This window comes from Ailuropoda melanoleuca, chromosome 14 (genome assembly GCF_002007445.2).
Source record: "Ailuropoda melanoleuca isolate Jingjing chromosome 14, ASM200744v2, whole genome shotgun sequence".
NCBI classification, from domain to species: Eukaryota; Metazoa; Chordata; class Mammalia; order Carnivora; family Ursidae; genus Ailuropoda; species Ailuropoda melanoleuca.
The window spans coordinates 8,939,680-8,966,169 of NC_048231.1; the positions used below are offsets into that span (position 1 = coordinate 8,939,680).

At 38.3% G+C, this 26,490-nt stretch overlaps 1 protein-coding gene across 14 annotated transcripts in view; it reads left to right on the forward strand.

Annotated features, from left to right (window-relative positions):
* Positions 1-26,490, forward strand: part of GPHN (gephyrin) — a 609,565-nt gene that overhangs the window by 525,758 nt on the left and 57,317 nt on the right. For 8 of the 14 annotated variants that reach the window (XM_034642056.1, XM_034642044.1, XM_034642047.1 and 5 more), the window contains 3 exons: positions 3,518-3,637; positions 5,167-5,225; positions 6,223-6,376. In XM_034642056.1, the coding sequence (XP_034497947.1) occupies positions 3,518-3,637; positions 5,167-5,225; positions 6,223-6,376 (333 nt within the window). Of the gene's footprint in view, positions 1-3,517; positions 3,653-5,166; positions 5,226-6,222; positions 6,377-26,490 lie in introns of all 14 variants that reach the window. The other 6 variants (XR_004620093.1, XM_034642048.1, XM_034642043.1 and 3 more) reach the window with 1 other exon arrangement.

Consider the following 26,490-nt stretch of genomic DNA (forward strand, 5'->3'; position numbering starts at 1 on the left):
GCCTAGTATAAATAGATAGGTAAAAGATTATTAACTGCCTTGTGGTCTTCTTAAACCTTATTTACTAGTTAAGACCTCCAACTGTACTAGAGAACTAGGAACACAAAAGTCATGAAACTTAAAAGTTGCTAACTTATTGTAAGGTCGATGGGGAAAAAAGAGGAAAACTGTACAAGAAAATGGGGTTTCTCTTCAAATTATCTGTGATGTCCTTTATCTATAACTAAGGTATCATACAGACTTTATAGCAATCTCAGAGATCTTACACGAGCCAAATTCCTCATTTATTGAAAGTACATATGCTTGAGAATTAGGTGCCATTGCATACAATGAGACAGTGATTTACAAAATGCTTGCTTGGTGTACCAAAATACTTGACTTTAAATCACTTATAGTTTGGCCCTATTGATTAGCACTGGACACTGTCAAAGAAAATATTACATGATTATAAAGTGCTGTCATTGGGCAAATCTCAAAAAAACTCAAGACCTCCATTAAGGAAAAATCAGGATTTTAACCATTTTTACTTTATATAAAATAAAACATATAAGGTATATCAATAAAAATAAAAAAGAATGAGTTACTCTTAAAGAATTGTTACTCTTAAAAATCTGAAAGAAGTACTTCACGTATTCCTAGAGTTTTTCAACTGATTCCATTCAATCGAGGTGTATTATGTGTTTACTCTAAGTGGATATATAAATATCTTTATATATCCAATAATATATTTTACATTGGATCTCATATAAGTGAGCTGGTAGAAACTCTTCACCTATCACTTAGATTTACTAATCTTAGAGAGAAGCCAAATTTTTTATTTAATAATCACATGAAAACACGTCTTAAGAGTTGGCTTAAACCAAGAAGTAGAGAAAATTACAGATAGAACCACAGTAAAACTTAAAGTAAATTTGCAGAATATGGTACACTGAACCTGACTAAATTGAGGCAGAGCTCCAAACTAACACTTCAGCTTAAGAAGCGACTGTCCTGAAACTCACTTTAGGATTCACTTTCTGTGTTAGCCAAAAAGGCACTTTCAGCAAAAGAAGAACCTGTTTAGGCCTATATTAAATATCTTTGTTCCATAGGCTCTGAAGATAGTTTTAGCATTAGAACCTCTACTAAAAAACACATATATCAAAACTAATGTTTTTCATCAAAAATCACTGCACTGTAAAATGGCCATGTATAGTAGATTAAGAGATGTCCCAGACAATGAGTAAAATCTAGGTTGAAATTTTTTTTTAATTTTAATGGGCCCTAAACTTTTCATATGAAATCCCATGCAGCATCTTGGTAGAAAATTACATAAAATTAGGAGCGCCTGGGTGGCTCAGATGGTTAAGCATTTGCCTTCGGCTTAGGTCATGATCCAGGGTCTTGGGATCGAGCCCTCCATCGGGCTCCCTGCTCAGTGGGGAGCCTGCTTCTCCCTCTGCCTCTGCCATTCCCTCCACTTGTACTTTCTGGCTCTCTCTCTCTGTCAAATCAATAAATAAAATCTTTAAAAAAAAAAAAAAGGGAAAAGAATCCAATTTGTAAAAAAAAAAAAATTACATAAAAATGTAACCATTCCAAAAGCCTGGAATGTCTTTTATTCAAATAGCAGAATAAGGAAATATAAGATACATAGCTCAGTGCCAGAGCTGATCCCAAGAATCTCTTTTGCCAATAGCTATGGGAGAAAAGCAGGGAAACACTGGAGTTTTAAGCCAAGAAGGATGGAATACTTTATGTAGTTGTTAGCTACTGAGATCATACATGTTCATTCATTCATTCCAGAAATATTTATTCATCACCAGCTTTGTGCTAGACACGTTCTAGGCTTTGGTATGATAAAGCAACAAATATTTCTGGAAAAGGGGTGATTAAAGGGACTATACCCAAGAAATAGGATTAAGGGAAACCAACAAAGGAATGTTAAATAGCCGGGTGCTAACAGTGATACTCCATTACCAACCACATCTAGATCTAAAGCGGCAAAGGGAAGGAGTGGTACCTGGACCTGGAGAGATTCATAGCTATGAGATAGAGCCACCCAATAGGAGCTGTGGCCCTCAGTAATAAAGATGATATAACCATCACCAAACTGCAGCCCAGCAGGGAAAGAGCAAGCGAAATAAAAACCCTACTTTTCCCTTTCTCTTACCCTCTAATCTCTTCTTGACCACTCTCATTGACTGAACTTAATCAGAAGCCAGAGTGATGGGAGTCTGGGTGAAATAGTCCATAGAGGTCAGCCTTCTGGGCCACAGCACAGGATAGAAAATGAAGATATGATCTGGAGAGGCAAACAAAAAATAAAACAAATCCCTGTCTTTATAGGGCTTTTATTCTAGAATGTAATAATGCACTCAACACTGTACCTAGTATAAATTGAAGGGTTTGATAGTTTTGGCTATTGGTGGTATTGTTTCCAGTAATAACATTATTGAAAAAAGATTTTTAAGGCTCTTCTAATAAATAAATTTCCTGTTTTGCTTTGTACATCTAGTAGAGGGGTATTTTTCCTTAACCATTCCCTAAAAATTTTTTGATGTAGCAGAGAATATATAATATAAAATGTACCATTGTAACCATTTTTAAGTGTACAGTTCAGTAATGTTAAGTATATTACATTGTTGTGACCTAAGATTTTAAATACTTAAGAAGAAGATATCTTTGGAAAGGTCTCTTTTTTTATCAGGAAATTAATATTATATCAGAATTCTCTTTTAGGGGAAATTTAAAGCATTTCTTTTCCCAACTCTGACCTAAATCATTGGCCTATGAGGCCAAATCAAACCTATCAAATGGATCTTACAGAAATATGCTTTTCTCTATGCTGAGAGTTTTCAGGGCAGGTCCTGGGGTCAGTCTCATGTACCATCTGTATGAGAGCTCAGATAACGAAAATCTTGGATATAATGTTAAACATAAATTATTACAGACACTGGAATCATTTTTTAATTACTTAATTACATTTCTAGACTTTTATTATTGAAAGGTGAACTAATATGTTTTAGAGAGATTTTCTAGTGAAATAATTAAAATGATTTTTCTGACTTGCCTTTAATAAATCAAAAAGTTTAGTTAATAAAGTACTACATTTCTTAAACATCAAAACTTAAGTAAATGACCAACATGCTAGTTTTCATAATTGTCTTTTATAAAATCACGTTGCGTGGCATTTTTTTTCTTAGAGACACTCAGATCACTTTACATATAGGTATTAAGAAAATTCACATTATTTGAGTGAGACACAATAGTGACAGTTGTTAAGTGACAGTACTTCAAAAGGAGAACAGGGCACCAAGAAAGACATCTGTCTAATGGTCATTACCTTAAATCAAGTTAAAGCCTCATTGGTGTAAATGAACCTGTTTGTGGGTAGTTTTTATTACATTGGACCAAAATGAATAAAAGTACAAGGTTTTCCTTTTATGGTTTTTTCCTAAAAATATTACATCTCCTGCAGACTTTTCCTTTGCAACAGCAAAGTAAATCAATTCTTTCTGACATGTTTGTATTTCAGCCGACCCAGACAGTAATGCCAGGACAAGTCATGCGGGTTACAACAGGTGCTCCAATCCCCTGCGGTGCTGATGCAGTAGTACAAGTAGAAGATACCGAGCTAATCAGGGAATCCGATGATGTACGTCATTACCAGGTCTCACTGCTCTGTTCCTATGGCAGTGTTATAAACCATGCCCATTTTCTGCACTGTTTATAAGATTAATCCAGTTGAGGTTTTGGTTTTTTTGTTTGTTTGTTTGTTTGGTAATGTTGGGATCTTACATTGTAGTGTATGGGTCTCCAGTAAGTAGGAATTGCCTTATATTTGAAAATCTTTTGTTACAGGAGATGTTTTTATGATCATTACCGAAATTACAACAGAATTTGAACCACATTTGATCCATGAAATTTCACATGCAAACAAGGAAGGAAATTACCTCAAGTAGAACAGCAGAGAGATTAACTGTTGACATACCTTATAACAGAAATTTGTTCATCAAGACTAGCTTCTGATAAAATGTGAAGAAGAATTTAACAAAGAATGCTTGGGCAAATTCTTGAATATTACACTAAGCCAAGCATTTGAACCAAATAACCTTTCAACTCTGGTTTTCTATAATTCAGAAAAATCTTTGCCATCAAGTGATGGCCTGGAAAAATTAAATTTATGTCGGTGCCCCCTCCATAGCCTTCAATAAAGGATCCTGGGAATTTTCTTCGTCTAAACAGACCTTTTAACTCACTGAAACGAATGGCAATTATTGGAACCAGAGGATCAGCCACTAATAAAAGAATAGTTTCAACTGACGTTTTAATGATTGGCTATCTTAACTCGTTTTTTGAAGTAGTTTAAGGTATTTTATATCTTGAAAGCTGGAGCTAAAATAAATAATATTCTTCTGGGCTGGCTACATAGTAAAATTTGGGCATGCTGAGAGACAGCCACTTTTCTTGATCTGGGATTTTCTTTTTAATCACTTTCCCACATGTAAGGTTTATAAAATTCAACTCCTGGCATACAGATCAACACTGCCTGCTGTTAAAACTGTCCAACAGATTTATTGGCATCAGGGAAGCCAGCAGAGCATTGAAATCCAGAACACATGCATCCACAGACTCTGCCAGATGACAAGACACAGTTCCAGTGTCACAGTATTTTTCACAGCCCATAAATGTAAAATTAATGATCACCATTAATTTACAGAAATCTACTACCAGGAAAACTGTAAGTCCTTCACTGAAATTTCTGCAGATATTTGGGAAACTTGGCATGATTCATGGGAATAGCAAAGACAAGTTATCTCCATCCACATTCGATGTATCTATTAGGGTAGCCACATAGATACATTTTGTGTTTCCCCTTGAGAATGCTACTTACAATGTAAGATCCAGTATTTGAATTGGTACATTTTTTAAAGGCATGAAAATTATGAAAAAGTTTTATTTATTTATAAATAAATTTATTGGCATCAAACCTAGTTTTTCAGGAACCTGTGGTAGAAATTTATCATGTTCACAATGTGTAGCAAATGGTTGTTTTTCTATATTTGTATATATTCTATATATATACATAACTAATCATAAAAGCATCTGAGCAGCTAAATTGTATTGATCAGAAATTCTGTTAGATTATTCTGTTCGAAATTACATGACGTGCTCTTATTATAGGGCACTGAGGAACTTGAAGTACGAATTCTGGTACAAGCTCGACCAGGCCAAGATATCAGGTAAATTCATAAGGTATAGAATGTATAGCCACCTTTTGTTTCTACATTATCATGAACTCAGGAGAGCATGGCTATTATAAATCCACAGCTCAGTCATTTAGCCATTAGTGTTCAGGACTTTTAACAAGTAGCAAAATGAATTTTCTTAATTCTACATCTCATGTCTACTTCTTTTTCATAAGCATAGTAAAGGCAAATGAAATAGTCAAAAGCAACATGAGAAGGAAGTAAAGTCATGAGCCTACTTAAATTAATCCTGCTTCCAGATAATCCAGAATTATCCAACCCCACCCCAGATAATCCAGAATTTGATACCAACACAGATAGTACCAGAGTTGAGTTTTTATTGCAATTAGCTGATAGCCCCTCCTCTACTGACTACCAATAATAATAGAATAATCTGCTATTCTTTATATACAAAGATGAGACTACTGTCTTACCATAAATAGTACATATACTTTAAATTATTTTTCTTACATTGGAATATGTTTGCCCTGATCCCATCAATACTAATTTGTTCAAAGCTACAATTCCCACATCCCTATGGCAAGAAGCCAAGCTGAGCAGACTTCTGTGGCCATAGACCTGGACCAGCCTAAGTTGTCCAAATAGAAATTATTCCTGTGACTGTAACCTCATTAGTGTTATTTTCCTCATCTCAAAGCTAATATGCTATGGACCTCTTATCATTAAGGTCACTAGATATTTTCATATAAATTCTTGCCTTATATCAAAGAAAGTTTGCAGTTGGTATTTTTTGACTGTAATTTAGTACAAAGCAATTTGTAAAACAGTTTGCAAGTGTGAAGTAACATATTCCTTAGCAATAATGGAAATCCTATTTCTAGTTTTTAGAAGCTTTTTATTTTATTATTCCGTTCCTGCCTCTTCTCTTGAGTTTTTTCTCCTCTTGAGTGTCCTCCTTCTTTGACACTAAAGTCAGTTGAGAAAATATTATTCTTAATCATACTGCTTATGGTTCTGCTTTGACTTTCAGACCCATCGGCCATGACATTAAAAGAGGGGAATGCGTTTTGGCCAAAGGAACCCATATGGGCCCCTCAGAGATTGGTCTTCTGGCAACTGTAGGTGTCACAGAGGTTGAAGTTAATAAGTTTCCAGTTGTTGCAGTCATGTCAACAGGGAATGAGGTAAGAAGAAAGGGGGGAAGGGGGGAGGGGGGAGGTAATTGGACTTTCAGGTAAAAGTCTTTTTGACCTCTGTTCTGTGTTGTAAATAGAATGTGGATTATAGCTTTTACCACATACCTGTAACAGAGAAATAATAAATTGGCCTCAGGATAGTTCAAGTACATTACAACCAGTGACCTTTCCACACACTCAGTACATATAAACAAAGAATGTTGACTGCTAGCTGTAGATGTTCAACTATGCAAATTTAGTGCTCAGTCTGTTAGGACAATGAATTCTACCTACCCTGCTGCTAAGATGATGGGCCAGCTCTGTGTGGGAAATAAATCAATGAATTGGGACACAATGGTTAGCCCTTCATCTTGCTGGAAGTTCCATGTGATCCTTCATCACCAGTAAGAATTTGATAATCTTTTCTCTTTTTCTCCCAAGATAGCATCTTTAGTGGCATGCTTCTCAATATGTCAAATGTCATTTCAGCCCTGATTTAGGATGGGGATTTAGTCAATATTTCTCTGAAAACTTTGAAAAATTTCCTTTTCCATGTTTTGCTTAGGTTATACAAAAAGTCAGAGGTTCTAACCAAACTGGGAATATTGAAAAATGGATCTGCTGGCAATTCAAAGCCTAAGAGCAGAATCAGAAACTACAGAGATTTTTTTAGACTGTCAGACCTTACTATTTTTAAAAAGATTAACAGGATTTCTTTTTTTCTCTCTCTTTTAATCTCTAATTTTATTCTGAAAATAAGCCATTTATTTGTTATCATTATTTTTAATTTCTTAAAGTCTTGGAAAGGAACATTTTCAAAGGTCTCTCCTCTACCCTTATAGCTCTTTTAGAAAGGGCAAAAGAAAAGAATAGAATATTTGTTTTGCTAATGGAGAGATGAATCAGGATTCTAGACCCAAATTTAGGTGCACTGGTTATTTCCTAAAACTATTAATTGACCCAAAACATTCTTTTCAATTGATCTACATAGTGAAGATTTTAATATCCCTAAGACCAACTGACACTATGCTTAGCATCAGAAAGAAATTTCTGATAAACTGGTTGACTTAATGAACTATTCTTATTTGTGATTTATTTATATGCTTTGTGCATCTAAGTGAGTTCATGAGGTTTGGGAAAGCTAAAGAGAATGAGCAAATTCATAAATAACTAGTTATTAGGCAACTTTGTTTAAGCTATATTTCTTGTATTCTTCCTAATGTTTTTGTAAGGCTGGACTATAGTCTCACTTATCCTCCACAGTACATTGGTAGTAATTTTTTAAAGCTCTCATACATTCTGTATTAAAACTATTTGCTAGTGGTAAAGAAAAGTGATGGGGTAAGACTAGAGATGATACTTACATCATGGAATCTAAGGAAGAATTTGTAGTCCTAGTTCCCTGCCTCCATAGGCTTGATTATCCTTGCAGAGGCTTTGATAGATGCTATTTTCTGTGGCCTACTGTATTTATCATGGTTTTCCAAGGAAATAATGTTTCTAAATCTAAAACAATCTAAAATAATGTTTCTAAATCCATAATCTCTGGTTCCATATAGCTCATCATTCCTTCCCTATTTCCATCCAAGATTAGCTGTTATTATGACTCTCTCTGATTATATAGTTTAGTTCAACAAATGTTTATTGGGTACCTCTATGCCAGGCATTATACTGGAAACTGGGGATAAAAGAAATGAATAAAGTATAGTATCTCTTTTGAAGGCTTGAGATCTTAGATAGACAAAAAATAATGGGAAAAAATTATTTATTTTCAGAGAGGCCAAAAGAAATTACACTTGTCTGTTAATGTGGCAAGTCTATTATTTAGTCAGTCACAGCACAAGATCCCTTTAAGTACTAACTGATTTCCCCTGATATGAATGGCTTCACAATATGTTCACTTTTGAATCCAGTGTGGTATGTTAGTAAGCAGAACAGTAGGAGCCTGAGGCAACCCCAAGAATACCAAACAAGATGTCTATGTGTACTGTAGTTAAAACCTGCCCAATATTTGTGACTACATGTGTTTGTTTGAGATGAGGGAATTATTTCAAAATTGGGAAGGTACAGTTGTGAACTATAACTGGTACAGACAGTCAATGTAGACATTTGTTGGTTTCAACAAACTGTGTATGTTAACATTTAGGTAATACCATTCAGTAATTACATAAGTATGGCATACATTTCCAACTTCGTGCGTTTGTTTGATAAATATTTGTTAAGCATCTATTACATGCTGGAATGCCCATCAGGGATTATGTTAACTAAAATCAGACTTACAAGATATGAATACACTGTATCGTGAGCCAGTTTATTTAGAAGGATTTTGAACAGGAAACTCAGTGTCCAGCAGGGCTGCATCAGACTTTCATCTTCAGTGGAACAAGTCCTCTTAATCATCTACACAGCCATTCAAGAGCTATTCTCTTTTTTCTTCAAGTGACATTCAGGTGCAAGGGAACAAGAATTATACTAGGAGAGTATGGGAACTACCAACTTAGAAGCCTGTCCTACAAACGAATCAATATTTCTTATAACAGTCTTAAGCAGCTTCCAGGGTCCCTATGAGGGAAATGTCCAGATACAAGTGTTACAGCATTCACAAAAGCCCAAAGCTGAGGCTTCCCACTAGGTATCTATAGTTCATTTATAGTTCCTTCTAGTCCATATGCAAGTTACCAATCAGAGATTATTTTTTGCCATAAGAAATGCTGCCTAGTAGTGAGATGACATTTCATCTTTATCAAATTTCCAGGGGAACAGAGCTAGAAAGTTAACCCAAGCTTAAATTTGTCCTTAGAGATGGGAAAGGGTTTTGTTAACTCTTTACCCTCACATAAGAGGATGCATTGCCTGTAGAAAATAAGGAAATAATAATAAAACCGACTACAAGTTATTCTGCTTTTTATCATCACCATGCACTGGCAATTCTAAGCAAAGTCAGTGATAAAATATGCTCCGCTGGGGTAAACCATTTCCACCACCCCTCCCCATTTAGTATGCTACCATACTGATGCCAGGCACTGTTCTGACTGCTCAGGATATAGCAGCAAACAAGACAAACAAATTCCCTGTTCTTACAGAATTTATATTCTGATGGAGGCGGGGTAGGGGAGATAGTCAATGAACAAACAAATAGCGGTAGGTAGTATGAAGAAAAATAAAGGATAAGATGATAAAGACTAGTAGTAGAAGAGGTATATGCCATATATCACTGTTGAAACCTACCTTACATCAGCCCTTTCATACTCTCCCCTATACAATAAGGCTGGAAGGCTGAAAACCCAATTTCCTGGGCTCTCTTTCCGGCTGTGGTCCTGTTAGGTTCTGTCACTGGGAATGCATTAACACAATATTAGAAGTTGGAAAGAAGTTAGCAGAAGTATAAGCTCCTCAGTTCTCAGTAACATCACTTTCTCCCAGCAGCCCTAGGGACAGTGGTGACTTTCTGTAGTTACTGATCTTTGGAGACAGACCTTTCTGCTTTTGTTTCTCCAACCCTCCCAACACACTTGCAAGCAATTCCCTGTATTAAATCCTTTTTTCTTCCATTCCCCTTCATATGAAAGACCTAGAGGATTTGGTTTTTCTTCCCAGACCTGACTGATAGAGTCTTCTGTTTTATATAGGGCAGTCAGGCCTCACTGATGAGGCAAAATTAGAGTGGAAATCTGATGGTATCGAGGGTGGTGCCATGTGAAGGGGACTGAGTTCCAAGCAGAGAGAACAACAGAGACAGAAAAGCCCTGAGGTAGGGTGTATGCTAGTCATGATTGTGGCTGAAGTATAGAGGGGAAGGAGCAAGGTAAAAGGAGGTGAGGCTGGGGAGATAACAGAAACAAAACCACTTTATTCTTAATAGTTTTGAGGAAGGGAAACATAACATGTCTTAAATTTTTTAATGTTTTCTCTGGCTTCAATGTGACGTGGCATATAGGATAGAAAAGGAAAAAAGCAGGGAGACTGGTTAGAAAGATATGTAATATCCAGCAAGAGATTTGAACCAGAGTAGTAGCAGTGGAGATGGTGAGAAATAATCAGATCCAGGATATATTCTGAAGGTAAAGTCAACAGGTTTTGCTAGTGAATTCAAAGTAGAATATAAAAGAAAGTGAGGAGTTAAGATGAACTCCAAGGTTTTGACCTGATCAATTCTAAGGATAGTTATCACATACTCAGGTGAGAAATATTAGGCAGGAGAAATCAGGCTTCTGTTTTGGACACGTTAAGTTTGAGATACTTATTAGAAATCCTAGTAGAAATATTGAGTAGGGAGTTGAACATACTGTCTGGAGCTTAGGAGAAAGATTAGAGCTAAAGATATACATTTGGAAGTTATCAGCATATACACAGTAAATATACAGTATTTTAAATCATGAGACTAAATAAAGTCACCTAGGAAATGAATATAAATAGAAGATAGGAGATACAAGTTTTACACTTAGGAGGTAGCTATCTATATAAACCAACGTTTATATTTCCCAGTAGTTTTCTTTTGTTTTATTTTCTAATTTTGACTCTTGATGATATCATCTCTTTCCCAATCCTTGAAACTCTAGATGGTGTCCTAAAGGTCTTTAAACTGGACATCAGTCAGCCAGCTGCCATTAGTTCAGGGAGTCAAGATTGTATGCTTGCTATCTAGTTTCTCAAAGTCCAAGCAATAATTATTTCTTTGGTAGGTGCTGGGTCTTCTAGTTTTGAGGGGACTGTTTCACTTTCAGTCATATTCCATAACTCATATTTATTCATTTATTATCCTCTCGCTCCCTCTTACTCCCTATCACATACACACATGAACACATACGTGCAGAATTAAATCTATTCATCTCCACTATGTGTTGGCTTATTTTATTCCATCTTCTATCATTTTCTTGGCCACTGTCAAAAACAGAGGCCTGTACAAATAAGTTTGAACTTCATATATATAAGGTGTCTCTAGAATCTCCATATAATACTCTTTGGGGCCTTCCACAAGCAGCTGCTATTACAAAACTATAACATTTAACCTCACTAATAAGAGAAGGAACAGAAAGTTGAGTGTCTACTGTGACCAGTACCACTATGTGCTTTATGATTAAAGCAACACTATGAGGGTAGTATAGTTATCCTTCATTTTAAGTAAGAGAAAATTGAAGCTCAAAAACAAAACAATTTTCCCAACATCATCTATTTTGTGTAAACAATGGAGCCTCATTTCACTACTAAGTCTTCTGGCTGTAATGACTTTTTCCCCCCACTGTGCCACAATGCCTCCCAGAGGAGATTCCTTACATTTCATTTCTCCAGCTTCTCAGTGGCAGTCCCTGAAACCTGTCAGGTTAGATAGTTTTTACTTTCATTGCTTTCTTCTAGCTTACTGTACTTCTTGTCCATATTAAAGACCATGATTTACCACTTTAATGTTGCTCTCAATAGCACTTCAGATAACCTCATTCCTTTAATCTGTTCCTTTGCTTACTATGCTAATAACTAAACTGATTAACTCTGTCCTCTCCTTTTCCATTTTTACTCCCAAGCAGACAAACATTACTGAAAAAATCAGAGAACTGTGACTGCGTGGCCCACAACAAATTTCTGCCATTAAATGTCAACCTGATACTTAAAGTTGCTCAGTAATTCTGATGTCACTGTCTTGTTGATATCCTAGCACATTCCTTCTGTGGATAGTTCATTCATACATTCTATATCCTCTTTATTTTTTTTCTGTCTCATTTTTAAATTTATTTTTAATTATTTTTTATTTAAATTCAATTAGCCAACATACAGTACGTCATTAGATTCAGATGTAGAGTTCAATAATTCATGGGTTGTGGGGGCGCCTGGGTGGCACAGCGGTTAAGCATCTGCCTTTGGCTCAGGGCGTGATCCCAGTGTTATGGGATCGAGCCCCACATCAGGCTCCTCTGCTAGGAGCCTGCTTCTTCCTCTCCCACTCCCCCTGCTTGTGTTCCCTCTCTCACTGGCTGTCTCTGTCTCTGTCGAATAAATAAATAAAATCTTTAAAAAAAAAATTCATGGGTTGTGAATCATCACATCATGTGCCCTTCTTAATGCCCGTCACCCAATTCCTCATTCCCCCATCTACCTTCCCTCTAGCAACCCTCAGTTTGTTTCCTATAGTTAAGAGTCTGTCATGGTTTGTCTCCCTCTCTGATTTCTTTCCATTCTGTTTTCCCTCCCTTCTCCTATGATCTTCTGCACTGTTTCTTATACTCCACATATGAGTGAAGCCATATGATAATTGTCTCTCTCTGATTGACTTATTTTCCTCGGCATAATACCCTCCACATCAATGTAAATAAGTATTCATCCTTTCTGATGGCTGAGTAATATTCCATTGTGTGTGTGTGTGTGTGTGTGTGTGTGTGTGTGTGTGTATCACATCTTTATCCATTCATCTGTCAGTGGACATCTCAGCTCTTTCCACACTTTGGCTATTGTGGACCTTGCTGCTATAAACGTTGAGGTGCAGGTGCCCCTTCAGATCACTACATTTGTACCTTTGGGGTAAATACCCAGTAGTGCAATTGCTGGGTCCTAGTGTAGCTCTATTTTTAACTTTTTCAGGAACCTCCATACTGTTTTCCATAGTGGCTGTACCTGTTTGCATTCCCACCAACAGTGTCAGAGGGTTCCCCTTTCTCTGCATTCTCGCCAACATTTGTTGTTTCCTGACTTGTTAATTTCAGCTATTCTGACTGGTGTGAGGTGGTATCTCATTGTGGTTTTGATTTTAATTTCCCTGATGCTGAATGACGTTGAGCATTTTTTCATGTGTCTGTTAGCCATTTGTATGTCTTCTTTGGAGAAATGTCTGTTCATGTCTTCTGCTCATTTCTTGACTGGATTTTTTGTGTTTTGGGTGTTGAGTTTGTTAAGTTCTTTATAGATCTTGGATACTGGCCTTTTATCTGATATGTAATTTGCAAATATCTTCTCCCATTCTGTAGGTTGCCTTTTAGTTTTGTTGACTGTTTCCTTTGCTGTGCAAAAGCTTTTATCCTGATGAAGTCCCAATAGTTCATTTTTGCTTTTGTTTCTCTTGCCTTTGGAGATGTGTCTAGCAAGAAGTTCTTGTGGCTGAGGTCAAAGACGTTGCTGCCTGTGTTCTCCTCTTGGATTTTGATGGATTCCTGTCTCACATTTAGATCTTTTATCCATTTTGAGTCTATTTTTGTGTATGGTGTAAGAAAATGGTCACGTTTCATTCTTCTACATGTGGCTGTCCGATTTTCCCAGCACCGTTTGTTGAAGAGACTGCCCTTTTTCCTTTGGATATTCTTTCCTGCTTTGTCGAAGATTAGTTGACCATACAGTTGAGGGTGCATTTCTGGATTCTCTATTCCGTTCCACTGATCTGTGGGTCTGTTTTTGTGCCAGTACCATACTGTCTTGATTATAGCTTTGTAACATATCTTGAAATCCAGCATTGTGATGCCACTAACTTCGGTTTTCTTTTTCAACGTGGCTATTCAGGGTCTTTTCTGGCTCCATACAAATTTTAGGATTATTTGTTCTGCTCTGTGAAAAATGTCGATGGTATTTTGATAGGGATTGCATTGAATGTGTTGCTCTGGGTAGCATAGACATTTTAACAATACTTATTCTTCCAATCCATGAGCATGGAATGTTTTTCCATTTCTTTGTGTCTTCCTCAAATTTCTTTCATAAGTGTTCTGTAATTTTTAGAGTACCTTTACCTCTTTGGTTAGGTTTATTCCTAGGTATCTTATGGTTTTTGGTGCAATTGTAAATGGGATTGATTCCTTAATTTCTCTTTCTTCTATCTCATTGTTAGTGTATAGAAATGCAACTGAGAGTTTTTTCCCTAAGATCAGGAACATGACAGGGATGCCCAATCTCACCACTGTTCTTCAACATAGTACCAGAAGTCCTAGCCTCAACAATCAGACAACAAAAAGAAATAAAAGGCATTCAAATTGGCAAAGAAGTGAAACTCTCACTCTTCGCAGATAACATGATACTTTATGTGGAAAACCCAAAATACTCCACCCCCAAAGTTGCTAGAACTCATACAGGAATTCAGCAACATGGCAGGATATAAAATCAATGTACAGAAACCAGTTGCATTTCTATATCCTCTTTAAACCTCAATAACAGCTGTTCTCTCTCACTTTTGGCAGATAACTTCAACACCTTTAGGGAAAAAATGAAGCTAAGAAGTATTTGTAATACTGAACTAGATGAGGGCTCCCTCATCTCTTTAACACAAAATTTTCCCCATTCCTTTAGCTATCTTCCTTTCTTCCAGTCTAAAAGAAAATGGTACTTCTTTCTAAGAAGAATGTGAGAAAGAATGAATTTAAAGGTCCAAGTAGATTGTTCTTAAATTATTCTTTGGTTTCCAAATTATTTGTGTGTGTGTGTCTTTGATTGTTTTCTCTCTAGTGGCTCATCTCCCTTCTACATCCAAATATACAGAGATTACCACTATCATAAGAAAACCTATACTTAAACACACTGTTGCCTCCTTGATCTACTCTACTATTCTCTTCCTACAGACTACTAGAGTTGTTGAAAGAGAGATGTGCACTCATTGCCTTTCCTTCTTCACTATGCACTTTCTTTTGAAACTCCCAAATCTGATTAGTGCCCCATTAGCCGAGAAACTGCTTTCCCAAGTACAGTAATAACTCCTAATCTCCAAATCCTGCTCTGATATTTATCCTCCCTAACCTGTCTATACCATTTAACATCAGTGACATTCCTCACTCACCACTTTGAAACTGCCTCTTTTCTTATATCCGGTGACTCTGTTCTGTTTGATGTCATGACTGCTACTGCTATTATTCCTTATCTTTCTCCCATTCACTAATTGGAGTATTCTTTCCCCAAGATTGTGTCTCCTGCTATATCTTCCACTCTCTAAATTCTCCCTTAGAGTTTTTCTCTCATGTTGAATATATGCAGATAATTTCCCATATCTATAGCCCTAATCCTGACCTCTTTTGTAAGTTCAAGCCTTCATTTTTAACCTTCTTTGGCTATTTCTACTTGATGTTCCACTGTTACCTAATTTCACTCACCATCTTTCCCTTCCTACCGTAAAGAGTGGAATACTTCCTTCCTGACTTGCGTCTTCTATTGGAAGCATCACTATTCTCTGAAATTCTCTACCAAGGCCATCAGTGACATTTTTTTTCATTTTTAATTGTGGTAAAATACACATATCATAAAATTTATAATCTTAACCATTTTAAGTGTACGGTTCAGTAGTATTAAGTACATTCATATTGTTGTGCAGACAATCTTCAGAACTGTTTTCATCTTGTAGAACTGACATTCTGTACTCGTTAGACAATAGTTCCCCATTTCCTCCTCCCTCCAGATCCTGGCAACTATCATTCTACTTTATGTCTCTATGAATTTTATTACTCTAAGTACCTCATATAAATGGAGTCACACAGATTTTGCCTTTTTATGTCTCTTATTTCACTTAGCAAAATGTCTTCAAGGTTCCACCATGTTACAGCATGTGTCAGAATTTCCTTCCTTTTTAAAGCTGAATGATATTTCATTATACACACACACATACACACACACCACATTTTGTATATCCATTCAGCCATCATGGGCATTTGGGTTGCTTCCACCTTTTGGCTATTGTGAATAATGCTGCTCTGAACAGGGATGTACAAATATTTCTTTGAGACACTGCTTTCAGTTTTTTGCATATACACTATTTATTTAACATAAAGAGATTAGATCATAGTGACAGTTTACTTATAGGAAAAATAGAAAATACAAGCAAACATTGACTCATTTACTTAGTATATGTTGAGTCCCTACTATGTGCCAAGTACTATTTTAGTTGCCAGGTATACAGTACTTAACAAAAAAACACAATGGTCTCCGTCCTCATGAAGCTTACATTCTAGTATAATGCAAAAAGGAAAAGAAACCACTGTTAATATTTTGCTGTGTAGTCATTCAGACTTATTTCTATGCTTATATAAATATATATTTATTTGTGAAAATGAGACAGTGCTATAAATACTATTTTATTATCTGGAGTTTTTTTGTGTTTTTTTTTAACTTAAATAGCATATCACAAATATCTTGCAATGACAGTGATATATGTCTATAATGCATCGATGGCTGTGAAACAATTCTATTATATGTGTGTCTCATAATTTAGTCAATTCCCTATTATTAGATATATGATTTGTTTACCATTTTTCACCATTGAAATAGACAATGCTGTGATGAACATCCATATTTATTTGCAACTATTAAAAAAATCTACAAAAGAAATGCACAAAAAAATAATACAGGTGAGGGGCGCCTGAGTGGCTCAGTTAAACAGGTGGCTCTTGACTTTGGCTCAGGTCATGATCTCAGGATCCTGGTATCAAGCTTTGTCGGGCTCACATTCAGCAAGGAGCCTGATTTAGTATTCCCTGTGTACCTCTGCCCCTCCCCCCATCACTCATGCACCTGCACATGTGCGCTCTCTCTCCCTAAAATAAATGAATGAATAAATCTTTAAAAATAATAATAATAATACAGGTGAATCAAAGTGGAATTCTAAAAAATATTCAAGTAATCCAGAGAAGGCAAAAAAAAATAAGGGAAAGGAAAAAAGAACAAATAGAAAACAAAATATAAAATGGCAGATGTAAGCCCTAACATATCAACAATTACATTAAATATAAGTGGTCTACTTAATTTTAATACCCAAAATTGGAAACAGCAATAGAAAGACATGAATGTTGCTACATGCAACAACCTGGATGGATCTCAATGGTATTATGCTGAGTGGGGAAAAAAACAATCTTAAAAGGTTACACATTTTATGATTCCATTTATATAACATTCCTGAAATGACAAAATTATAAAGATGGAAAACATATTAGTGGTTCCCATAGGTTATGGATGGAGAGGAGGGAGAATGTGACAATAAAGGGATAGCATAAGGGATGTATCTTTGAGGTGATGAGTAGTTCTGTGTCTTGATTTGAAGTGGCAGGTTACACAAATCTACATATGCGGTAAGGTGGCAAAGAAGTATACATATACCTTATACCATTGTCAGTTTCCTGGTTTTAATATTACTCCATAGTTATATAAAATGCAACCATTGGGGAAACCGGGTGAAGGGTGCAGGGCACTTCTCTGTACTATTTGTATAACTTTCTGTAAATCTATAATTACAGTTCTGAATGAGCTGGTGTTAAAACAATTTTACTTTATTGATGTATTTACTGGGGCACTGGGTGGCTCAGTTGGTAAGTGTCTGACTCTTGATTTTGGCTCAGATCGTGATCTCAGAGTCGTGAGATTGAACATCACGTTGGGCTCTGTGCCAGTGGGGGAATCTGCTTGGATTCTCTCTCTTGCTTTCCTTCTCCCCCTCCCCCTGCTCATGCTTGTGCTCTCTCTAAAATAAATAAATAAATCTTAAAAAAAAAAAAAGGATTCACCTTGTAGGGGAAGAAAAATATATTTTCCCTCAACCCTTTTAATGTCTCAAGTTCTGAATTTTGTTACCCCTATAACAAAAGACAGATTAGCAAGAGAAAAGTCATACACATTTATTTAATATAAGTTTTATGTGACATAAGAGCCTTCATAAGAAAATGAAGACCTGAAGAAATGTTAAACATGAGCCTTTTTATATTAGGTTTGATGAGGAGTGGAAAGTCTTGAAAAAAGATAATAGGAGGAAAGTGTAGTAAACTGAGGGAAACAGCAAGGCTTGTTCGTTCAGATTCCTCGAGTCCCTTCATCTTCAGAGATAAGAATGCTCCTTTCCTCCTGGCATAGGAGGGCACCTCTCACATGAGGGTTTTATGACCTGCTTAAGGGGAAGGTCAGAAAGTCCTTCCTACACATGCCATTTCTCTAATTCCTTCAGCTTGAAACATTCAGTATAACAGTTGCCGTATTTTGGGGTAGCATGTCTTGGACTTCATCAGCCTATTTTCACAGGAACATTGCATATCATTGTTCTCAGATTTAGATGAACATAAATTTTGCTATCTTGAAGCAAAATTAGGAAAGGAAATTTAGAAGATTAAAATTATACTAGAATATTGTTCTAGTATAATTTCTTAGGTGCTATTAAAGTCAGGACAATTTTTATTTTTTTTAATTGTTTTTTATTATATTATGTTAAAGACAATTTTTAAACCAAGATTATCAAATCAGTCTAATTTGTACAAAAAGTCATCATAATAGAATGTGGACTTTTTTCAAGTACAATTTGTAAACCTCTGTATTTATAAACCAAATTCTTAAATTATGTTTGAAAGGTCTGAATGTTCTTTTTCTTTCTTATAACCCAGTAGCCAAGACAATTAATTTAACTCTCAATTAAAACTTTTTTTCCCCAGAGTTTAATCAAAAGCTATTTGGAGTAAGAACATGCTCCATTAGAGCATATAATCTGACTTTTCTCCCGTCTCTTTGTGTTAGATCTGTGTATCTGGACTGTCTGAGGTTTTTTTTTTTTAATCTGAGTATTTCTAAGGTGTGTCCATAATGACTAGAATCAGTTTTTGATCAATTACTGAATTGAGTTTCTAGAAGATGGAGAAAGAAAAGCAGGAAAGTTTAAGGGAGCTGCTTGTAAGGGATATGGAAAGAGTTACCACTATAAAAGTCTAATTATCTTCCCTTTGCAAAGAGTAAAAATGTCTTAGATGCAGACAATCCCATTTCAAAACATAAGAAAGGGAAAGTGAGTCATTATAACCAATCTTAGGACCTTTGGTAATTCAATCAAGACCATAGGATTAAATCCTTGAAGAACAGAAACAAAAAGGATGTTTCTTAAAATAAACTAAGTGATTTCTCTTTTAGAAAGGAGACAGAGAACCTCCTCATGAGGGTTGAATAAAAAAATTTTTAATTTTTTACATTTTTATTTAAACTTCATTTTGAAGCTTGGCATAACAATAAAAATGCTAATCTGCATTGAATATTCATAATTGTATTCCCCTTTGTTCTCAACATGCTTTTAAGTGAATAAATGTTGTCATGTTATATGTACTCCAAAATGACCACTGGAATTCCAGATTGTTCTGGATGAATTTGTGCTATTTACTTACTTACTTACTTACTTACTTGCTTGCTTACTTATTTTAGTGTAGAGCCCAGCATGGGGCTCAAACTCACAACCGTGAGATTAAGATCTGATCCAGCCCACCCAGGCACCCTGAATTTATACTTTTTAGAAAGATAAATGCAAGAAAAATAAAACAAGCCAGAGATACACCAGGAAGTAGCACAAGTTTATTATTAGATGAACCCATGAATTCATTAGCTGCAGTCAGTCAAAAGGGAAAATATTGCTTATGTATTATATCTAAAGTCCTTAGCACTAAGGTTGAATCCCTAACAGCTGACCCTAAAAATGAGCGGGAAGGGGTAGAGAAGAGATCTCTTTCAAAGCCAGTTTCTCAAACATAAAGAAACAGACATATAACAATGTAGCCAAAGAAACTACATCATTTTTTGCTGACAAATAAGATGATTAGTATCAAATCACTGCTTGAGCACCTCCACAAGGAAAACAAAAATTTATACAAATTGGATCAGATAACCAAAAAGTCCTCGGAACCTTATTCTTACAACAAACAAAATTAATATCAACTAGCTTTGGAAGATCAACAAAAAAGGATTAGACCTTAAGCAAGTGCTGGACTTAGCATCATAGACAAAGAATGTCCAGAGCAAAGAGACTCAAGAGACCTCCGTGAAGTGCAGTGTAGAAAGGGGTCTCGCCTAAGTCTTGGTGGGACCTACACAACTATGAAAGTCTTAATACAACGGCCACCAGGGAAACCTGTTGATCATACAAAACAGTGTCTATTGGAGGAGGAGTTAAGATGGCAGAGGAGTAGGAGACCCCTTTTTCAGCCGGTCCCCCGAGTCGAGCTGGATAGGTACCAGACCAGCCTGAACATCCACGGAATCAGCCTGAGACACAGGAATATACATCTGGATCTCTACAAATGAACATCTCCAGCGCTGAGTATTGAGGTACGAAGCGGGGAGCCGTGAAACCGCGCACAGATATTGGAAGATAAACGGAAGGGGGAGGGAGCTGCCTCATTCGGGAGCCGGGAAGCTGTAGCCATCTGCACCGGGGAGCAGGCGGACTCGCGGACGGCACCGCAAGACAGCAGACTGAGACCGTGAGCCGGGAGCGCTCGCCACCAGGCATCTCACAAAACTCCAGAATCCCGGTGTGCTCACTGGATCCAGACTGAGACTGGGAGCTCCGGGAGCACGCGAGGGGCGGCTGGTGGTGTTAGAAACACAAAGGAGAGAGATGTGCCATCCCTGGAAGTGAGGGACGCCAGGTGTGGGGCGCACATCCCGGGACGCTTCAGGGTTGAGCAACACCAACAGTAACGGAGTTAAAGTGGCCAGAACATCAGTGGAGAACGGTCCGCAATCCCTCTGTTCTGAGACAGAGGCTGAGATTCGGCCACTGCTGCTCTGACTCTCAGAAGAGACACAGCAAACTGCCAGGGAAAGCCGCCAGAGCACAAAAGCCTGGAAATACTGGCTCACAGTGTGCCCATGCCCATCCCCCCTTGCAGGGGACACGGAGACTCTACCCAAACAGGGTTGCCTGAGTATCGGCATGGCAGGCCCCTCCCCCAGAAGGCAGGCTGAAAAATCAAGAAGCCCACAACCCGGGGCGCCTGGGTGGCGCAGTCCTTAAGCTCCTGTCTTCAGCTCAGGGCGTGATGCCGGCGTTCTGGAATCGATTCCCGCATTGGGCTCCGCCGCCAGGAGCCTGCTTCTTCCTTTCCCACTCCCCTGCTTGTGTTCCCTCTCTCGCTGGCTGTCTCTCTGTCACATAAATAAATAAAATCTTTAAAAAAAAAAAAAAGCCCGCATCCCTAAGATCCCTATAAAACAAGTACGCATGGCCTGGATCCCGGTCAATAATTTGGGCTCTGGACAACCCCACAACCTCTCCTCAACAGAATGACGAGAAGGAGAAATCCCCCCAGCAAAGAAAAGACAATGAGTCTGTGGCCTCTGCCACAGAACTGATGGATATGGATATAACCAAATTATCAGAAATGGAATTCAGAGTAACAATGGTCAAGATGATGTGTAGACTTGAAAAAAGTATTAACGAAAATGTTAATGAGAATATAGAATCTCTAAGGGCAGAAATGAGGGCGAATCTGGCAGAAATTAAAAATTCTATGAGCCAAATGCAGTCAAAACTAGAGGCTCTGACGGCCAGGGTGAATGAGGCAGAAGAACGTATCAGCGAACTGGAGGATGGGTTAGTAGAAGACAAAGCTAAAATAGAATCTGGACTCAAAAAAAAAAAAACACACTCAGGGTTAGAAGTTAAGATGGCGGAGGAGTAGGGGACCCCTTTTTCAGCCGGTCCCCTGAGTTGAGTTGGTTAGGTACCAGACCAGCCTGAACATCCATGGAATCAGCCTGAGACGCAGGAAGATACATCTGGATCTCTACAAATGAACATCTCCAGCACTGAGTATTGAGGTACGAAGCGGGGAGCCGTGAAACCGCGCACAGATATCGGAAGATAAACGGAAGGGGGAGGGAGCCGCCGCATTTGGGCCCGGGAAGCGGTAGCCACCTGCACGGGGGAGTGGGCGGACTTGCAGACTGGCACCTGTGAGAGAGCAGACTGAGACCGTGAGCCGGGAGCGCGTGCCACCAAGCATCTCACGGAACTCAGGAACTCCGGTGTGCTCACTGGATCCAGACTGAGTCTGGGAACTCCGGGAGCGCGCGCGAGGGCGGCTGACGGGCCACCTGCACGGGGGAGCGGGTGGACTCGCGGATGGCACCCGCGAGACAGCAGACTGAGACCAGGAGCTCCAGGAACGTGCGCGGGGCGGCTGGCGGCTGGCGGTGTTAGAAACATAAAGGACAGAGACGCACCGGCCCTGGAAGTGAGAGCTGGGACACCGGGTGTGGGGCTCACAGCCCGGGACGCTGCAGGGTTGAGCAGCACCAACAGAAACAGACTTAAAATGGCCAGAACATCAGTGGAGAACGGGCCGCAATGCCTCTGTTCTGAGACAGAGGCTGAATTTCGGCCGCTGCTGCTTTGACTCTCAGAAGAGGCATAGCAAACCGCCAGGGAAAGCCGCCAGAGAACAAAAGCCTGGAATACCGGCTCACAGCGTGCCCATCCCCACCCCCCCTCATAGGGGACACGGAGACCCTACCCAAACGGGGTTGCCTGAGTATCGGCGCGGCAGGCCCCTCCCCCAGAAGGCAGGCTGAAAAATCAAGAAGCCCACAACCCGGGGCACCTGGGTGGCACACTCATTAAGCGCCTGTCTTCGGCTTAGAGCGTGATCACAGCGTTCCGGAAAGGAGTCCCTCATCAGGCTTCTCCGCTGGGAGCCTGCTTCTACCTCTCCCACTCCCCTGCTTGTGTTCCCTTTCTTGCTGACTGTCTCTCTCTCTCTCAAATAAATAAATAAAATCTTTAAAGAAGAAGCCCACATCCCTAAGATCTCTATAAAACAAGGGGGCAAGGCCTGGGTCCCAGTCAATAATTTGGGCTCTGGACAACCCTGCAACCTCTGCTCATCAGAATGACGAGAAGGAGAAATCCCCCCCAGCAAAGAAAAGACAATGTGTCTGTGGCCTCTGCCACAGAAATAATAGATATGGATGTAACCAAATTATCAGAAATGGAATTCAGAGCAACAATGGTCAAGATGATGAGTAGACTTGAAAAAAGTATTAACGAAAATGTTAATGAGAATATAGAATCCCTAAGGGCAGAAATGAGAGCAAATCTGACAGAAATTAAAAATTCTATGAGCCAAATGCAGTCAAAACTAGAGGCTCTGATGGCTAGGGTGAATGAGGCAGAGGAACGTATCAACGAATTGGAGGATGGGTTAGTAGAAGAAAAAACGAAAATAGAAGCTGGTCTTAAAACAATCCACACCCACGAATGTAGATTACGGGAGATTACTGACTCTATGAAAGGATCCAATGTCAGAATNTCCAATGTCAGAATCATCGGCATCCCTGAAGGGGTGGAGAAAAACAGAGGTCTAGAAGAGATATTTGAACAAATTGTAGCTGAAAACTTCCCTAATCTAGCAAGGGAAACAAGCATTCGTGTCCCAAGAGGCAGAGAGGACCCCACCCAAGCTCAACCAGACAAACCTACGCCACGTCACGTCATAGTGCAATTCGCAAATATTAGATCCAAGGATACAGTATTGAAAGCAGCCAGGGCAAAGAAANGGGCAAAGAAATTTCTCACGTACCAAGGCAAAGGTATCAGGATTACGTCAGACCTGTCTACAGAGACCTGGAATGAGAGAAAGGCTTGGGGGGGCATTTTTAAAGCTCTTTCAGAGAAAAACATGCAGCCAAGGATCCTTTATCCAGCAAAGCTGTCATTCAGAATTGATGGAGAAATAAAGACGTTCCAAAATCGCCAATCATTAACCAATTTCGTAACCACGAAACCAGCCCTACAGGAGATATTAAGGGGGGCTCTATAAAGGTAAAAAGGCCCCAAGAGTGATACAGAGCAGCAAGTCACAACCGATACAAAGACTTTAAAGAGAAATGGCATCATTAAAATCATATCTGTCAATAATCTCTATCAATCTAAATGGCTTAAACTCTCCCATAAAACGCCACAGGGTTGCAGATTGGATAAAAAGACATGACCCATCCATTTGCTGTCTACAAGAGACTCATTTTGAACCCAAAGATACATTCAGACTGTCAGTAGAGGGATGGGGTACCATCTTTCAAGCAAATGGACCTCAAAAGAAACCTGGGGTGGCAATTCGCATATCAGATAGTTTGGATTTTAAACTAAGGACTATAGTTAAAGACACAGAAGGGCACTATATTATTGTTAAAGGATGTATCCAATAAGTGGATATGACAATTATAAATATATATGCCCCCACCAGGGGAGCAGCAAGATTCACAAGCCAACTCTTAACCAGAATAAAGAGACATATAGATAAAAATACATTAATAGTAGGGGACCTCAACACCCCATTATCAGAATTAGACAGAACACCATGGCAAAAACTAAGCAAAGAATCAAAGGCTTTGAATGCCATACTCGACGAGTTGGACCTCATAGATATATATAGAACACTACACCCCAGAACCAAAGAATACTCATTCTATTCAAATGCACATGGAACATTCTCAAGAATAGACCATGTTCTGGGACAAAAAACAGGTCTCAGCCAATACCAAAAGATTGAAATTATCCCCTGCATATTCTCAGACCACAACGCTCTGAAATTGGAACTCAACCACAAGGAAAAATTTGGAAGAAACTCAAACACTTGGAGACTAAGAACCATCCTGCTCAGGAATGACTCGATAAACCAGGAAATCAAAAATCAATTTAAACAATTTATGGAGACCAACGAGAATGAAAACACAACGGTCCAAAACCTATGGGATACTGCAAAGGCAGTCCTAAGGGGGTGAAATACATACATCCAGGCCTCACTCAGAAGAATAGAAAAATCTAAAATACAGTTTTTATATTCTCACCTCAAGAAGCTGGAACAACAACAGAGGGACAGACCTAATCCGCTCACGCGGAAGCAGTTGACCAAGATTAGAGCAGAAATCAATGAATTAGAAACCAGAAGTACAGTTGAGCAGATCAACAGGACTAGAAGCTGGTTCTTTGAGAGAATCCATAAAATTGATAGACCACTGGCAAAACTTGTCCAAAAACAAAGAGAAAGGACTGAGATTATTAAAATTATGACTGAAAAGGGAGAGGTCACGACCAGCACCATTGAAATTGCAAGGATTATTAGAAACTTTTATCAACAGCTATATGCCAAAAAACTAAACAATCTGGAAGAGATGGAGGCCTTCCTGGAAACCTATAAACTACCAAGACTGAAACAGGAAGAAATAGATTTCTTAAATAGGCCAATTAACTATGAAGAAATTGAGTCAGTGATAAACAACCTTCCAAATAATAAAACTCCAGGCCCAGACGGTTTTCCTGGGGAATTCTACCAAACATTCAAAGAAGAAATAATACCTATTCTCCTAAAGCTATTTCAAAAAATAGAAACAGAAGGAAAGCTACCAAACTCATTCTATGAGGCTAATATTACCTTGATCCCCAAACCAGGCAAAGATCCCACCAAAAAGGAGAATTACAGACCGATTTCCCTAATGAATATGGACGCCAAAATCCTCAACAAGATCCTTGCTAATAGAATCCAACAGTACATTAAAAGGATTATCCATCATGACCAAGTGGGATTCATACCTGGGATGCAAGCATGGTTCAACACTCGCAAATCAATCAATGTGATACATCATATCAACAAGAAAAGACTCAGGAACCATATGATCCTCTCAATTGATGCAGAAAAAGCATTTGACAAAATACAGCATCCTTTCCTGATTAAAACCCTTCAGAGTGTAGGAATAGAGGGTACATTTCTCAATCTCATAAAAGCCATCTATGAAAAGCCTACTGCAAGCATTATTCTCAATGGGGAAAAGCTGGAAGCCTTTCCCTTAAGATCAGGAACACGACAAGGATGCCCACTCTCGCCACTATTATTCAACATAGTACTAGAAGTCCTTGCAACAGCAATCAGAAGACAAAAAGGGATCAAAGGTATCCAAATCGGCAAAGAAGAAGTCAAACTGTCTCTCTTTGCAGATGACATGATACTCTATATGGAAAACCCAAAGGAATCCACTCCCAAACTATTAGAAGTTATAGAACAATTCAGTAAGGTGGCAGGATACAAAATCAATGCCCAGAAATCAGTTGCATTTCTATACACGAATAACGAGACTGAAGAAAGAGAAATTAGGGAATCCATCCCATTTACAATAACACCAAAAACCATGCGTTACCTTGGAATTAACTTAACCAGAGACGTAAAGGACCTATATCCTAGAAACTATAGATCACTTTTGAAAGATATTGAGGAAGACATAAAAAGATGGAAAAATATTCCATGCTCATGGATTGGAAGAATTAACATAGTTAAAATGTCCATACTACCCAGAGCAATCTACACTTTCAATGCTATCCCGATCAAAATACCGAGGACATTTTTCAAAGAACTGGAACAAATAGTCCTTAAATTTGTATGGAA